The sequence below is a fragment of the Pteropus alecto genome, unplaced genomic scaffold (genome assembly GCF_000325575.1).
Source record: "Pteropus alecto unplaced genomic scaffold, ASM32557v1 scaffold121, whole genome shotgun sequence".
Classification (NCBI taxonomy): domain Eukaryota; kingdom Metazoa; phylum Chordata; class Mammalia; order Chiroptera; family Pteropodidae; genus Pteropus; species Pteropus alecto.
This window is the reverse complement of record NW_006434369.1, coordinates 4527143-4544061: the sequence shown is the minus strand read 5'-3', so window position 1 is coordinate 4544061 and position 16919 is coordinate 4527143. Positions and strand designations below refer to the sequence as shown.

At 37.0% G+C, this 16919-nt stretch overlaps 1 protein-coding gene across 1 annotated transcript; it reads right to left on the bottom strand.

The window, feature by feature from the left end:
- Window positions 1-14508: 14508 nt before the first annotated feature.
- Window positions 14509-14871, bottom strand: LOC102887489 (glyceraldehyde-3-phosphate dehydrogenase-like). The gene is made up of 2 exons (XM_015587262.1): window positions 14749-14871; window positions 14509-14700 (listed from the first exon to the last, which is right to left on the bottom strand). Exons 1-2 carry the CDS (start codon window positions 14869-14871, stop codon window positions 14509-14511), a joined length of 315 nt encoding a protein of 104 aa, XP_015442748.1.
- Window positions 14872-16919: the final 2048 nt, after the last annotated feature.

Here is a 16919-nt window from a genome sequence, read left to right as displayed (position 1 = left end):
GAAAATGTTCTGCAGTTACATAGTAGTGATGGTAAACAATATTGTGAATATGCTAAAAAAAAAAGTGTAACTATAATTCGTATACTCTCAAAAGGGTGAAATTTATGGTATGTGAATTATATCTTAATAGAGATGTCATATAAAAAAATACAGTGGGAAATGATCAGAAAGCTTAAGCAGGAGGAGAGTGGCATAATTTGTGTTTAAAAACCCCTTTTTGGATTAAATGTGGGGTGTGAGAGAGCAGGAGGTATTAGGAATGATACATAAGTTTCTAGCTTGGGCAACTGAATGGATAGTAATGCTATTTACCACTGGAGAAGATTAATTTATGTCTCACCCAAGCCCTATGAATAAGTCATACCCTAAATATTTGATAGGCAAAGAAACTGAGGATCAATGTTGTTAATTTTCCCAAACCAAACAGCTAGTAAGAGAAAGCATCAGACTTGGAACTCTGTTCTAATTCAGAAGCCCACATGCTTTCCACTGGGTAATCTGCTGCTTGTGTTCTCTTTGCTATACTTGAAGATACACATTACATCAGGAATTTCATTAAAGACGATAACATTTACAGAAGATAAAAGCAAATTTTTAAAAAAGTGAATTAGTGTGCATCTTTGGCTTTTAAGAAAAAAAGATGAATGTGCATAAATTTATAATCCAATTGTTTACTAAATTGAACTTTTCACATATAAGGAAATAAATTGTTTTAGCTTTCATGTGAAAACAAGTGAATTACCATTTGTTGATTTATGACATTTCTAATTATTAAATGTTAGAATTTAGAGAACAATTCTACAGTTCAGTGGGTTACATATACTGTTTTTTGTTCTTTGACAGCTGAAAGTGTTCATTCTAAATGCTTTTTTTAGTGCTTTCTTTTGGCTTGGCACAACTAACTTCTGTTATTTTTACACGCATTTTGGACAAATATTTCGTTCTTAGGCTAACCAATATCATTAAAATAGAAGAAACAGATCCCACAGAGGCCCTAACTGCTCCCCACATATTAGCCAAAGAGAAAGGGCATTCCCCAAGGGAAAATGGGGTCAGGATTCAGAAAATTGAGAAGATGTGAAGAAAGTGTAGAGAAAGCTTCACAGAGAAGCAACCCAAGTAAGCAACCACCACGCCAGGGGATTGGAGAGATCAGAAACACTTGTGCAATGACATATGTCGGGCACTGAGCTGCAGCCTGAAATTGTGACCTTGAACTTGTGTCTCTTTAGATTAAGGCAGAATGTCTCAATCTTTTTTAAACCTCTGCTCTCTTAGCTTAAACTCCACTTCAGCTTCGCACAGTCTCTATTCTCTACCAGCTGAGATTCTGATATACTCCTGGGGTCATATTATTCTTAGTGTTTGCCATCAGCCAAGATTAATTGAACTTCACTGTTGGCACTTTGTATTACTTTACATTTTTTGATATAAATTTGTACTATAATATTTAATATGCCTTCTCAAACAACAAACCACCTTTGTTTCTCCAGCCCCAACAAAGAAAGCAATTTCTCTTCTTTTTTCTTCCTCTCTTTCCTTTCAGTTTGAAAATCAGAAATTAAGGAATTAACAGTGATTCCATAGTCGATTCAATGGAGCAATTGTCACTTTCACCTTTAGCATGGAGAAGTGTATCAGAGAAAATCTAGAACGGAGAATAGTGACAGCGAGTTTTGATTGGAAGCAAGAAAAAAGATGATGAAGGACATCAGGAAATGAGGACTGTAGGTGGGTGAGATATTTCTTCTCTATGCCTACCAGACTGGTGTCCTAGTTAGCCTTCCATTGCCACTCTTGATCTCTAGGTCTTAGGATTTTAGGATAGCAGTTCTCTATAGTTGGGAAGCTCAGTAGTTTTCCAGAAGGTTGGGCTTCCATGTACATTTTTTGTTTCTGTTGTGCATCAATGGGTTTCAAGTGCTCTCTAGTGAGGGTAAACTATATTTTACTAGAATAGGCAGGGACGTAGTCTGGACAAAGAAAGCACACTATGGAGATGAGGAAAGATTATTTGGCTTGGATACTTCAGATGCTAAAAGGATTCAATAAAATTATATTGAGAAAAATGGGATTTATTGTAATAACACCCAGGTGCTGGCCCTGAGCCTGGAAAGGAGCCAGGAATGGGTGCTGCTCCAAGGGCCCGAGCCTCCATCGGTCTCTCAGGAGACACTTGGTTCTTCTGCTCTTTCCTTGTCACCTCTCTTCTTTCCTCTGGGAGTTTCTTCTGTTTTCTCGTAGTTTCTACTCCTTCTTTCTTTGGCTTGGCTACTGTGGCCACAAACCTACCTTGGGCAACACTCTATGCATCCTTTTGGCTTTTGCACTTCCAGCTGCTAAATAACTCTTTTTCTTGTTATTTTTCAGCTCAAATTGCAGGCAGACGGAAGCTGCCTAGCCATGTTCAGGCTGGAAATCATGACCAACTCTTGTAGAGCCCATACCTGTTTGGGTCAAGGGCCCCTTTCAGGTCCCATTAGCCATTCGAGAAGTGGCTGGTAGAAAACGTGGCTGCCTGACCCACAAGCACTGTCAGTAGACAGACCGCATGGAGCCTGCTCAGCCCAGCACTGTTGTTCCTGGAGGTAATGATGACTGCAGCAATAAAGATTTAGCTGCATGACCAGTGCTCCCCTCCAAGAATTCCAAGTCAGTGAGTCACCCTATGGGAATCCCACACTGAAGATGTCCCCAAAGCTTTTATTTGCTTCAATGTTAGTCTCTTAAACTGGGGAAACTGAGGCAGCTTAGCAACCTTTTCAAAGGGGTAGCTGGCATTGAAACACAAAGTAAACGCACATTCTTTAATATTGCTATGGGCCTAAATTACTGCTTGGTTCTCTTTACTGTGTTGGGTGGGGGCCAGCATTGCCACCATACACAGCTCTGTAGGTTGTGACTGCACAACTCCAGGGAGTTCTTTTTTCACATTATCATCTTCACCCTTGTCTCACCTTTGCCTTCCACCCCTGCCACCGAGGCCATTCACATTTTCCCATCCAAAGGGTAGAGAGAACAAGGGCAAAGAAAGAATTCCAAATCTACTTCTTATTCTTCATATCATAAGGTCCTCTTCTAAATACATACACCCATGGTGGCCCATTTCATCCTCCCTGTGCTATGAATGTGTCCTGGGACCATAGTACAGGGTTTTTTGACTCAGTGCATTCAGGCTGTTATAACAAAATACTGTCACAGACTAGGTAGCTTATGAACAACTTGGCTGAGAAGTCCAAGATCAAGGTGCCAGCATTGTCGCCTTTTGATGAGGGTCCTCTTCCTGGTTAATAGTCAGTGTCTCCTAGCCGTGTCCTCACATGGTAGAAGGGGCAAGGCATCTCTCCGGAGCTTCTTTTAGAAGACACTAATTCCATTCATGATTTAAGTATTTCCCAAGGACCCACCTACAAAAACCATCACCTTTGGGGGTTTAGATTTCAACACATGAATGTGTCGAAATTTTAGATTTCAACACATGATTCAGACCATAGAATGGTTTTCTTTTCTGGAAGTGAATTAAGGAAGTGTGCCCCAGATACTTGACTTTAGTATCTGGAAGGATTCTTTTCCCAGAGGTTATGAAAGCACTGAAAAGCAAAGAAGACGATGAATGGAAGACAAACATGATCTGCTTCATAATTTCGCCCCTGCCAGCCCTGGTGTAGGAACATTCACATTGCTGTTAGTATGAGGACAAACAGCCTAAATCAGTGTGTCCCAGGACAAAAATGGCTTGATCTGGGGACTAAAATAATGTTTGACAGAGACCTACAGACCTCTTTTATCTCTCCTCTCCAGCAGTTTCTGTCATCCTTTTTAGAAAAGCAAAAGGTTGCAAAAGTTGGAGGGACTGCCATTGGAAGTGGCGTCAGGTAAGGCTGGAAAGGAAGTCTATACTTTATTTGCACCATTTTACATATAGTATCTGTATCTATTTAGTTGACAAAGAGGAAGGGGATCACTACTTGCTGGTGTTTCTTAATGGTTCATATTTCTCTGCTTCTGGAACATACCCAGTACTTTCTGCCTTAGACACTGAAATTCTTTGCTTCAAACTCTGCCAAGTTCAAAGGTTAGCAAAATATAATTCTCCTTAGCTAAAATGTAAAAAAGAAAAAAAATTTTTTTACTATGAAAAATTTAAAAAAGACAAAAATAGGAAAAAATAGTCTAACAGTATAAAATACCCGGTAGAGGATTGGATGAAGGTGCCCCAAAAGATATGTCATGTTCTAACCCTGGGAATCTATGAACATGACATTTTTGGAAAAAGGATCTTTGTAGATATAATTCAGTTAGGGATCTTGAGATGAGATCATCCTGGATTACTTAGTGGCCCCTAAATCAAATAACGAGTATTCCTATAAGAGAAGACACAGACACAGGGAAGAAGGCCATGTGACCATGGAGGCAGAGATTGGAGTTCGGCAGCCACAAGCCAAAGAAAACCGGGAGCCACTAGCAGCTGGAAGGGGAGAGGAAGGATTCTCCCCTAGAGTTCCAGAGGGACTGTGGCTCTGCTGACACCTTGATCTCAAACTTCTGGTCTCCAGAACTGTGAGAGAATACGTTATTGTTGTTTTAAGCCCCCAAGTTTGGAGTCATGTGTTATGGCAGCCAAGGAAATTAATATACCCATCACTTAGGTTCAAAGTTACAATTTTGTCATATTTGTTTCATCTATTCTTTTTCTTTCTCTTTTCTTCCTTCCTCCCTCCTCTCTCTCTCCCTCCCTCCCTCCCTCTCCTTTCCTCCCAGCCTTTCCTTACCCTTCCCTTCCCCTCTTCTCTCTCTCTCTCTTTCTCCTCTTTCTCTTCAGTCTGAAGTGTTTTAAAGCATATTCCAATTATGTCATTTCATCCCTGCATAATTCAGTATGCATCTCAGAATTTATGGATATTTTAAATTTTAACAGCCATTAAACAACTAACTAAATAAATAACACCTAAATAACAAAAAATAAGTCTGTGGTATCCAAAATGTTTTTTTAACATTTTTTTTAACTCTATCTCTGAAATTTTGTTAGATTTCTCACTCCTCTTTGAATTACTCTTTGTTTTCTAGCTATCTTTCTAGAAAATAAATGTCTTGGATTAAACTGTTAATTAACGCTTTTACAGGTTTTAGCTCCTAGGCTATGAGTGGCAAGTATCTCAGTGTTCTTCCCCACTCAATGGTGAAAAAATTCTTGGTATTCTTTCTATGGTTAAAAATAAATATTTCTTTAAAAAAATAATTTAAAAAATAAAGATTTCCTTTTTTCTTTATAATATAAACTTTTGTCTAGGATTGACATTCAGAACTTCAAAGTCATATTGGAAGTGAAGGAGAATAAACTCATGATAGAGAAAAGTAAGTTAGATTCCAAAATTTCCCCAAATGTATAAGAGTTTTGCTTTGAAAAATGAAATAGATTTTTAAAGAAAAGTCGAAACCAGGAAGTTATTGGCTTTTAAATAATTTTTTCTCACAAGTTTCCCTTTTCTCTGAGAAGTTTCTCTACCAGTTTAACAACAACAACAACAACAACAACGACAAATTTATGCTCTGAATAATTGCATTTGGAAATGTGGAACCTGTTGACTGCATTCCAATGTTTGCTGTTACAGAAGCATACCCATTTGGCACTTTACCTGTGTTCCTAAAATTAATTTTCTCTTATTAAGAGATTAATATTGATAATTTCCACTCCCCCCTAATGAGAGAGGTTAAGGGTAAATCATTCTTAAGAAAAGGGAGGATTGATAACCTTTTAGGGGATATGGTATGAGGAGTACAGCCAGGATCCTTTGCCTGAAAAATACTCTCCATATCCTAGGTTACTATCTTAGAAGCATCTTCATTCTAAGGTACCCCTTAAATGTAAATACTCCTTTGGAAAATCACACCTTTACAGGTTCCGAGATATGTCGATGAGAGGAACAAGAAGGTCAAGATTACTGTGACTGACCACTAACTGAGAGCTAGACTTCCAAAAATTGGGTACTGAATATTTTGGGGAGACAGAGGAGAATATAGTGCCATCAGGAAGAGATAAAGACATCCTGAATAACAGAAAAGTGGGAGGATACCCACAATGAAAACCCTCCACCTTCCTCTCATTGTTCTTCCTTCAGATCTGGTTCCCAGAGGCTCAAGGCTGCCTTGGCCACCTGGGCAATTCCTGAGTAGCAACTTTTTTTCTGCCTGAAAACAGTAGAACCTTGTCATCTAAGTGGGTTTATTTAGATCTTGATATCTAGCCAAGTGACTCCTCCTACCTTGTCTCCATTCATATATGTTCCATGAATGGCTCCTTTCAACAAGGCAACTGCATCTCCTTCCTGAAGACTTTGAAGCCCTTGATTTATGCAACTTGTTTGTGCTTAAATAAAGCCTTCAGCAGAATAAAGAAGCTTGTTTAAATCTTTCTTCCTGATAATATTTCCTTCTATCATAATCCAGTCAAGGGGAAAGAACAAAGTATCTGACTTGCACACAGTTTATAGCACAAAGGGAAACTAAGAATAATGCAGCTTGAATTCCAACATTTGTCTACCTTTCTTGTAACTTACTGCCTTAGCGTGCTTGGCACTATAGCAGAAGAAAGGGAAAAGAGGTAAGTAGAGGTCTTTCAAAATATAAAAGAGGTCTAGTTTTGGCTCTAACTCTTAAAATGCTTGGAAGTCATCGTTCCTATCTTTTGAACAAGAAAAAAAGCTGGATAAATTGAAAATTAATGACTTTTCTTAAACCTGTCAGAGAAATGAGGTCACAGGTCTGACTACCATTCTGAAATCTAGAGAGACAGGTAAATACAGAGAATAACCTGGAGCAGCAGCTGCTACAGTCATAAACTGGTAGGAATATTCCAATGGTAATTTTGATGAGTTGCTAGAGGCTAAATGTGGAGTAATTTGAGAGTGAGAAACTCAAGGGGGCCCAGTCTAACAGAACCCCCATACTTTCATGAGTTTTACCTACAGGAATCAAGTTCTTAAGATGAAGATCTGAGAAATGCCCCCTCATATTTCTGACTGAGGGAGGAGAAAAGTAACCATTTTCAAATTCATCTAGAGTCTTCTCCATGACAAAGTCCTGCTCTCTAAAGGCAACAACACTACCAGAGCCTTATCTACTTGGAGGAAGGGCAATTAGTCAACTACAGCTTCCTCCAGCCTTCTGTTTCCTCTAGGCAGAAGATAAAAAGGATAGGAAACATTTCTGAAGATCACAGCTCAGAGATCCAGGCCCACTGAAAGACTGAGATTTAGTTATACGATTATAGAACACTTCCCATGCCTCACACTTTACCATCAAATCAACAGAGCTCCAGCATTGTAACCATAAATTACAACTAAAGAAAATGTAAGACACAGACTCTTTTAAATCTTAGAGAAATCGAAAAGAAATAAGAGAGAGAAGAAAACACAAGAGCATCAGAAGAAATTCAATTTTCTTGTACCTAAATCTACAGAAAACATGAAACATAGCACCAATTTTTAGGTAGATTAACATAAAATCTCATAGTAAGACTTGTTAATGAGTTTTTACTATCCAAAATATCATGTCCCACTTTCAGCAAAAAATGGCAAGCAATGTTAAAAGGCAAAGAAAACACAGTCTAAAGAGACAACCTAAGCATTAGAATTAGATTCAGATATGATATAGATTTTGGAATTATCAGATGGCAAATTTGAAGCAAGTAGGATTAGTAAATTAATGAATTTAAAGAAAAAAATAGACAACATGAAAGAATAGATGGGTAACGGAAGAAGAGAAATGTAAACCCTAAGAAAGAATAAAAATAAATGTTAGAAATCAAAAGGATGAACAGAATAAAGAAAGCCTTTGGCACAATAGACTGGACATAGCTGATGAAAGAATCAGTAAACTTAAAGATATGTCAGTAAAAATTTCCCAAACTAATATGTAAAGAGAAACAAAGAATGAGGATAAAAAGAACAGAATATGCATGAACCATGTGAAAATTACAAAAGGCGGAACATATGTATAATTGGAATAGCAGAAAGAGAAGGAAAAAAAGAGTAGAAGAACTATCTCAAGTAATAATGACTGAGAATTTCCCAAAATTAATGACAGACATAAAACTACAGATTCAGGAAGCCCAGAGAATACCAAACATGATAAATAGCAAAAATCTATACCTAAGAATATCACAATCAAGTTGCAGAAAATCAAAGACAAAGAGAAAATCTTGAAAGAAGATAAGGAGGGAGGAAGTGGGAACTTTACTCATAGAGGAGCAAAGATAGGAACTATATGTGACTTCATTAGAAACCATGTGAGCAAGAAGGGAGTAGAGTGAAATATTTAAAACGTTGAAAGAAAATTCTACCAACCTATAATTCTTTATTTAGTGAATTTATCCTCCAAAGGTGAAAGAGACGAAAAAAAAAAAATTAGACAAACAAAAAGTGAGGGAATCCATCACCAGTAGACCTGCCCATAAGAGATGTTAAAAGTAGTTCCTCACAGAGAAGGAAATTACATAGGTCCTAAACTCAGATCTACATAAAGAAAAGACGGATGTTGGAGAGGAAATAATGAAGGTTGAACGAGAACTTTTTAAATTCTTAATTTATCTAATAGATAACTATTTGTTCATATAGATAAGTGAAATCAGCAACAGAAATGTTATAAAGGATTGGAGGAAGGAATCAGGAATATTCTATGGAAAGCTGCCTGCACTATCCATAAAGCTGTATAGTGTTATTTGAAAGTAGACAGGCTAGTTGTAAATATATATTGCAAACTCTAGGTCATTCACTAAGAATTTTTCTGAAAAGGAAGTATAATTGATGTGCTAAGAGAGGAGAGAAAATGCAATCACATAAAATGCTCAATTAAAACCAGAGAAGGCAGAGGAAAAGGATAAAAAATTTTAGAAAAAGAAACAATGAACAAGTGCAACGAACGAAATGGTTACAAACACGGTAGATATTAATTGTCTAAGTAACACCAGTTAAAAAACATAGACTGTTAGAGTGGATTAAAATATAAGACCCAAACTATATGTTTTCTATATGTTTTAGGTATAAAGGCAGAGATAGGTGAAAATTAAAGGGATGGAAGAAGCTATATCATGCCACACTCATCGACAGAAAGCTGGAATAGCATACTAACGTCAGACTTCAGAATAAGGAAAATTATCATGGATAAAGAGAAGCATTATATAATGATAAGAGGTTGACTTCTTTTAGAAGGCATAAAAATACTTATTGTGTATGTACCTGACAACAGAGTCAAAATACATAAGGCAAAAACCGAAAGAACTGCAAGAAACAAAAGAATCCACTGTGATAGTTTCAACACCCTCTATCAGTAATTAATAGACCCAGCAGGCAGAAAATCAGTAAGGATATAATTGAACTGAACTGCACCATTAATCTGCTGGACCTAAGTGACACTTGCAAAATATAGATTAGCCTTACTTCGAAGAAAATTGGAAATATAAAAATACATACTTAGGAAACCAATAAGTTTAGGTGTGATAAGTTAATATATAAAATAATTCTTCCGTTTACTAAAGTATATTTATTTTATTCTACCTAATAATTTTTATAGATTTCCTTTAAACATTTAAATTATGAATCCATTTGGAAGTTTCCAATTTATTCTATCAGAAATAGAATTGTGAAATAAATCATCATAAACTCCTATAAATATTTGGAAAAATGAACTCCAGAAGCACCAGTGGACGTCACTGGTGATGTGGCCAGCATACAACCTCCCAAGGAGCCCTTGCCAAGGGACTTATCTTGTAATTTGTGATGCTTTTCCTTACTAAATCTAAAGGAGACGGTGACAGAGGAGTGCATCTTTTCCAAATAAAAGGCCCCACTTTTTAGCGGCAGTTAGAGAAAAGAGTGTGTATGTAGGACCATTCCTCCAGGGCCTCCCTGATTGCCTGTCTGCTCTTGTAACCTCTGACGTTCATTCATTCTGTTAATAACATTTACTGGCCACCTGCTGTGGGCCAGGCAGTGCCCCAGTGACCACAGATATTTGGATTAACTGTTGGGTCATTAACATCACTATGTACATCAAAACAATGATGACAGTTTCCAAAAAGTGGAAATTTTCAACACAAGTAGTTCGCCTAACTTTGCGTCTATTATCAACCACATGATTCTCAGGTGGATGGAATGAGAGTCATAGTAAACTAAGGCCAGCTCTTTATCTCTTTCCTCCTTTCTTTGTCTCTTTCCTCCTCTCTTCCTGTTCTCTGGCGGCACAGAAACAGAAGTCCTAGTTAGCTAGTTGGGGCTCTTTTTTTTTTTTCCTGAGAGAATTTCATGAAGGATTTATTAAATTTTTCATTATTTTTTTTTTTTTTTGTCATTACGCTATCATTAAGTTCTCCCATTGAACCCTTGGTGAGTTTTTTCTAGGACCTCTGGTAATTGTATTTCTTCATCTAGTACTCACTAAGTGCAAGATGCTGTGCTGGGATTATTTGAAATGCAAAACTAAATAAACTTCAACCATTGTCCTCTGTTAGTTTGCAATCTATGATATTCCTTCCAAACAGTTCCTGTAAGGTTCTTACTACTTATGTTCTGCATTTCACAAATTTGGTTACTTTTATTTAATTATGTTTTCTTCCTCACTTTTCATATCTTTTGGAAGCACCATTCATGGTATAAGAATAATTTAACTATCTTTGTATGTGTATTTATAATTCCATAATCATTAAAAAACAAAACAAAGCAAGACCTTCCTTAGCACAGATTTAAGAATTGCAAGATCTGGGTTTGAGTCACATCCATGCCTGTGTGGCCTCGGAGAAACCACCTAAATTTTCTTTTACTTTCAGTTACTTTACCCATAAAATAAGACTAAACATTTCTGCCTTATTTATTGCACAGTTTGTGCATGTGTGTTTGTATATCAAATGATCAAATGTACATGCAATTGTTTTTTACAATATAAAATAATACACAGATGTAAGTTGTTATTATTAAAAGTTTGTAACGGAATCGTCCTCAGGGTTTGCTTATGTGTACAACACAAAATGCCATAGAAATAGTAACTAAGGCCAGAATTTGGCCCAGGGCACTTAACTACAGCGATTTTTTTTAAGAGTAGACGGAAAAAAAATCAAAGACTTTTTATTCAAAGCAGAAAACTTTGAAACAAGAGTCCACACTTGGCAAGGAGATAGTTACTAAGTGGATCTTCTTGAAGAAAATTCAGAGGATGAAGGCCAGCTTTAGAGAGCAGGAAGTGAAAGAGAAAAATCTTTAATGTTATCATCTTTCTCCTCCACCCTTGCTTAGAATTCCTTATCTAATCAACTGGAGACACACATCTTAACAATCAAACAATAAAAATGGGGTGTAGTTGAAGTATGGATCATCACAGAGCCCAAAAAACATTCTGATCAGATTGCCTATCATCATGCCCAGAGGGGGGGCACTAGACTTCACTTTCACTTTTAGGGGACCTACAAATAAATGCCTTTCCCGGATTTCTGAAGTGTTTTGTGGTTAAATCCGGTTAAAGTGTAGTATTAAAAATTACATTATGTTCATAGAACCTAGCAAAGAAGCAAAGTTTATGCTTAGCTCCCCTGAGACGAATCGGTAAGTAAAAGAGAATGCCGTGAAGTAGGGGAGAGGAAGAACTTCAGCCACTGCTGATTTTTCCAGTTTGGACTCGCGTGTGTTAAGCTAGTTCTAGAAAAGTAGAAATAAAAGAGGTTATCGGAAGTTCTTTTGGTGTAAGATAGAGAGATGGTTAAAGTGAGAAGTGGGTGAAAGGAACTGGAGAGTATTAACTACTTCGAGTTAAAAAAAAAAGAATAAAATCTCACACCCATTAGGAAGGGCCACTACCAAAAACAAAACAAAATAAAACAAAACAGAAAATAACAAAACAAAACAAAACAGAAAATAACAAATGTTGGTAAGAACGTGGAGAAACTAGAATCATTGTTCATTGTTGGTAAGATTGTGAAATAGTGCAGCCGCCTCTATTGAAATAATATGGTAGATTTAAAAATAAAACTACCCATGTGATCCAGCAGGCCACTTCTGGGCATATATCCAAAAGAACTGAAAACAGAATCTAAAAGAGATGTTTGCACATCCATGTTCATAGCAGTATTATTCACAATAGCCAAGAGGTGGAGGCAACACAAGTGTCCATTGATAGATAAATGGATAAGCAACATGTGTGCTATATGCATACAATGGAATATTATTCAGCCTGAAAAAAAGAGAATTCTGTCATATTCCACAACATGAATGAATCTCGAGGACATTATATTAAGTGAAGTAAACCAGTCAAAGAAAGGCAAATACTATATGAAACTATTTATATGAGGAACCTAGAGGATCCAAATTCATAGAGACAGAAAGTAGAAAAAGTTGTGAAGATATGTTGCACAACTATGTGAATATACTAAAGACTACTGAATTGTACACTTAAAAATGGTTAAGGTGGTAAATTTTATGTTATGTGTTTTTTACCACAATTAAATTTTTTTTAAATATCTAAAAAATAAAAACCTAAATGCAACCTAACTGCCCGGACTAACTTTATAGATAATGAGCAAGTTCTATGCTTACAGATTTTGATGATCTCTTATGCCTATAAGTTCTAAGCCCTTTAGAACAACATTCAAAAGAACACCACCTTCTTGGAGGGGGGCCCCTTGACCCGTCCATCCCCTCTGTCATCCCTTCTGCCACCTCTCACAAGCTCCATGTTCCACAGTCCCTGCCCTGGTCTGCATGCATCTTCTCACACGGTGCCCCTTCTCCGTAGTGTCCACCCTTCATCTTTGCCAATCAAAGTCTCATCCATCTGCTAGGTTCATTTTTTCCTTCCCTGATTGTCCCTGAGTTGGTGAGCTCCCCTCTGCTGGGTTTGTAGCTTGTAATCTGTCACTTCCTGCCCTGTGTCCTACAGGCTTGTAAATCTCAGTAGCAACCAGCTCTCCACAGGCAGGGCTGGCATTCGGCATCTTCACAGCACCAGTAGCCAACAAATGTTTAATGTAAAGCAAGTCATGTCACTCTTCTGCTGAGAATCTTCTGCTGTCCATAGAGACTTATACAAGGGCTTCAAAGGACTCACAGTCTCCTGCAGCCTGCTTCTCTTCTCTCATCTCCTATCACTTTCCTCTCATTCACACTGCTCCAGCCTCCTGGCCTCTTTGCTGTTCCCTGGACCCACTCGGTGTGTTTTCAGTTTAGGGCCTTTATAGGGACTGATTTCTCCACCTGGAATGTTCCCCCCTCATATTTTTACCTGGCTCACTCCTGCACCTCCTTCAGGTCTTTGCTCTAAAGTTACTCTCTGGAAATGTCCTTTCCTAACTGTCTGTCCAACTTAGAATTACAACCCAGTCTCATCTCCACCCCAGAACTTCCTACCCCCTTTCACGTCCTTATTTTTCTCTGTCATACTTATCAACAGGTTACATATATATTATTTATTTGTTTGGTCTTTTGCAAGCCCTGTGAGGGCTGGTATTATTTTACCTTCTTATTCACTGCTTTTTTAAAATCTTCATCGCCTTGTACAGTGCCAGCACATAGTAAAATTCCAATAAATAGTTGTCCAATTCATTAAATGATTGAATGACAGAAAGCACTTGCAGTCTAAGAGTATTGAATGCTTTCTAATTGTTTGTAATCCAAGTCTTTTTTTCTGTGAGCACTCATCCTTGGGCTTGGGGGAAAAATTGCAATACAAGACCTTCTTTGTGGTCATTGCACAGAATTTAACCTGTACTAAGTAGCTAGCAATTGATTGATGTTTTTTTGTTGGCACACTCTTTAATAATTTCCTGTCAGGAATCAGAGCAAAGGTCATGTTGAATAATCACTCAATTAAGCCTTTAGATGATGGTGATCTGTAAACAGATTTATTAGTCCATATGTGTAATTAATTCTCACATTACCTTGCAGGTTGCTTTAACATTGTAGTAACATGATTCCTGTTAACTTGCTACCTATATTACATTACAAGTCCCAATCTTTTGGTAAGCCCAGCTCCCAACATTTTGTTGTGGAAATTTTCAAACATATAGGCAAATAGAGAGATTTTACAGTGAGTTTTCATATAAAGGTCTCCTAGATTCTGCTATTAACATTTTAGCATATTTAGTTTAACACCTAACTATCTATCCATCTGTAATTAAGTCTCTTTCTCTCTCTCTCTCTTTTTTTTTTTTTTTTGGCTGAGTACAGTGTACATTATTGATGGTACATGATAAAGTAAGGCTCCCTAACCCCTCCCCTTCTTCAGGGATCTGGGATGGAAACTGTATCAAGGACAGGAGTTTTTCAGTGTGTTGGGGGATTGAGTTGGGGCAAAGACTCCCCAGCAGCTGAGAATCTCTCTCTTCCTCTCATGCTTTTGCTGGAGCTGTTGGTCCAGGAGGCTTTACTCCTTGTGGACCATAAGAGCCATCGCCCTGTTGCTGTAGCCAAATTCATTGTCATACAAGAAATGAGTTTGACAAAGTAGTGGCTGAGAGCAATGCCAACCTCAAGCTTTGAAGGTGGAAGAGTATGTGTCATTGTTGAAGTCACAGGCTATAACTTGGTCTTCAGTGGAGCCCAGGATCCCCTTTAGGGGATTCTCCGATGCCTGTTTCACCATCTTCTTGATGTCATCATATTTGGCAACTTTCTCCAGGTGGCAGGTCAGATCCACGACCAACGCATTGGGGGTGGAGACCTGGAAGGCCATGCCAGTGTTTCCCATTCAGCTCAGAGATGACCTTACCCACAGCTTGGCCACACCGGTAGTAGCAGGGATCATGATCTGGGCAGTCCTTTGGTCATCACACCACAGCTTCCCAGAGGGGCCATCTGTGATCTTCTGGGTGGTGGTGATAGCAAGGGCCATGGTCATGAGTCTCTTCAGGATGCCAAAGATGTCTTGAATTACCTTAGCCAGTCTTTTTTAGTTATATATTTACCCATCCCTAGTAAAGTCTTTTTTTTCTCCCTTAAAGTGTAGTTTTGATTTCAAGATAACAAATTTTGCAGGGGGACACAAACATTCATTCTGTATAAACTATTATTTTGTTCAAAATGCTTTACATTTTTTTGTTGTGACCTTTTCTTGATCCATGGGTTATTTAGAATTATACTGTTTAATCTTCAAGCATTTGAGAGATATTCCAGTTACCATTCTGTTAATTATTTCTAGCTTAATTCTACTAGAATGAGATAAATCTATATAATTTTAATCTTTTGAAATTATGGAGGCTTTTTTTTTGGTCCAGCATATAATCCATTTTGTTAAATATTTCATGTGTGCTATAAAAGTTTGTGTATTTTGCAGATTTGGGCATAGTGTTCTTTTTATATCAATTAGCTTAAGTTTTCTAGTGTTGTTAAAATATGTCGTTTAATTTAATTGTTGTTTACATCTAAACTGGTTTATTTATCTGCTTGTTTTATCTGTTTCTGAGTTATGTTAACTTTTCTATTATATGTGTAGATCTGTCCATTCCTCTTTTTTATTCTGTTAATTTTTCCTTTATGTATTTCGAGCCTATGGTTTTAAAGTAAATGCAGACTTTGGATTATTATATCTTCTTGTTGATTTGGTCATTTTACCAATTTATGAAATGTCCCTTTTTATCTCTAGAAATAGTTCTTGCTTCAAAATCTGCTTTATCTGATTTAGCAGAGCTACTTTAGATTTATTTTGGTTAGTATATGCATAGTGCAACTTTTTTCAATCTATGTCTTTATAATTAAAGTGCATCTTTTTTTGAGCAACACAAAAGTTTTTTTAAAATTTAGACTAAAATCTTTATACTTTAATCGAAGTGTTTAACCCATTCACAATTAATATGATGACATATATGAGTATGGGTATGAGGTTCATAAAGCTTCTTGAATTTATTGTTTGATGCCTTTAATCAGTTTAAATTCTCAGCCATTATTTCTTTAAATATTGTTTTTACTAATTCTCTATCTCCTCTCCTTCTGTAATTCTGATTTTACATGTGTATATATTAGGTTTGCACATGTTTCATATGTCTCTTACGTTCTTTTCTATCCTGGATTGCCTGTTTTTCCTTGCTGTACTTCAATTTGAATATTTTTACTTATCTATCTTCTAGTTCATGATTACTCTTTTTTGCTATTGCTATTTGCTTAATTTCAGTTTTTTTTTTAGTTTTATAATTTCCATTTAATTTTTCTATAGATTCCGTTATTTTGCTGAAATTCTCTATCTTTTAATTAATTTCTTGAACATGTTAGTCATGCTTATTTTAAAGTCCTTCTCTGATAACTCCAATATCTGGTCACATTTAGGTCTTTTCCTGTTGTTTATTTTTTTTCTCTTGGTTTTGGGTCATTTGTCACTGTCCCCTAGAATGATTACTAAATATTGATTAAATTTCAGACACTAGGGATGAAAAGTTATAGAGGATCTGAATGTCATTATCTTCCTTCAGAAAAGATTTAATTTTTTTTCTAGCATGCAGGTAGAGTACGAGGCAAGCATCTTTTCTAATCAGAAACTGAGATGATTAAAGCTGAATTTCAAGCTTTAATTTCAAGCTTCAATTGAGAAAGCTGGTCTATTTCTGGTTTTATTTAACTCTAGGGTAGTAGTTGTCAACTGAAGATGACTTTGGACCCCAGGGGACATTTGCCAATATCTGGAGACATTGTTGATTATCACAAGTTGGGAATGAGTGCTACTGACATCGGTGGGTAGATATGCTACACATATTCTACAATTCACAAGATAGCCCCCTGCCCCCAATACACACAAATTACCTAGCCCAACAAGTCAATAGTGCCAAGGTTAAGAAACTCTGCCCTAGTTCATAGTCCTTTAAGATTCTCAGCTGAAAACTACAGCATTTACCAAGGCTCCTCCTTTTGTCAGGCGGTGAACTCCATACAGCTTTTCTCTCCCCAGCACTG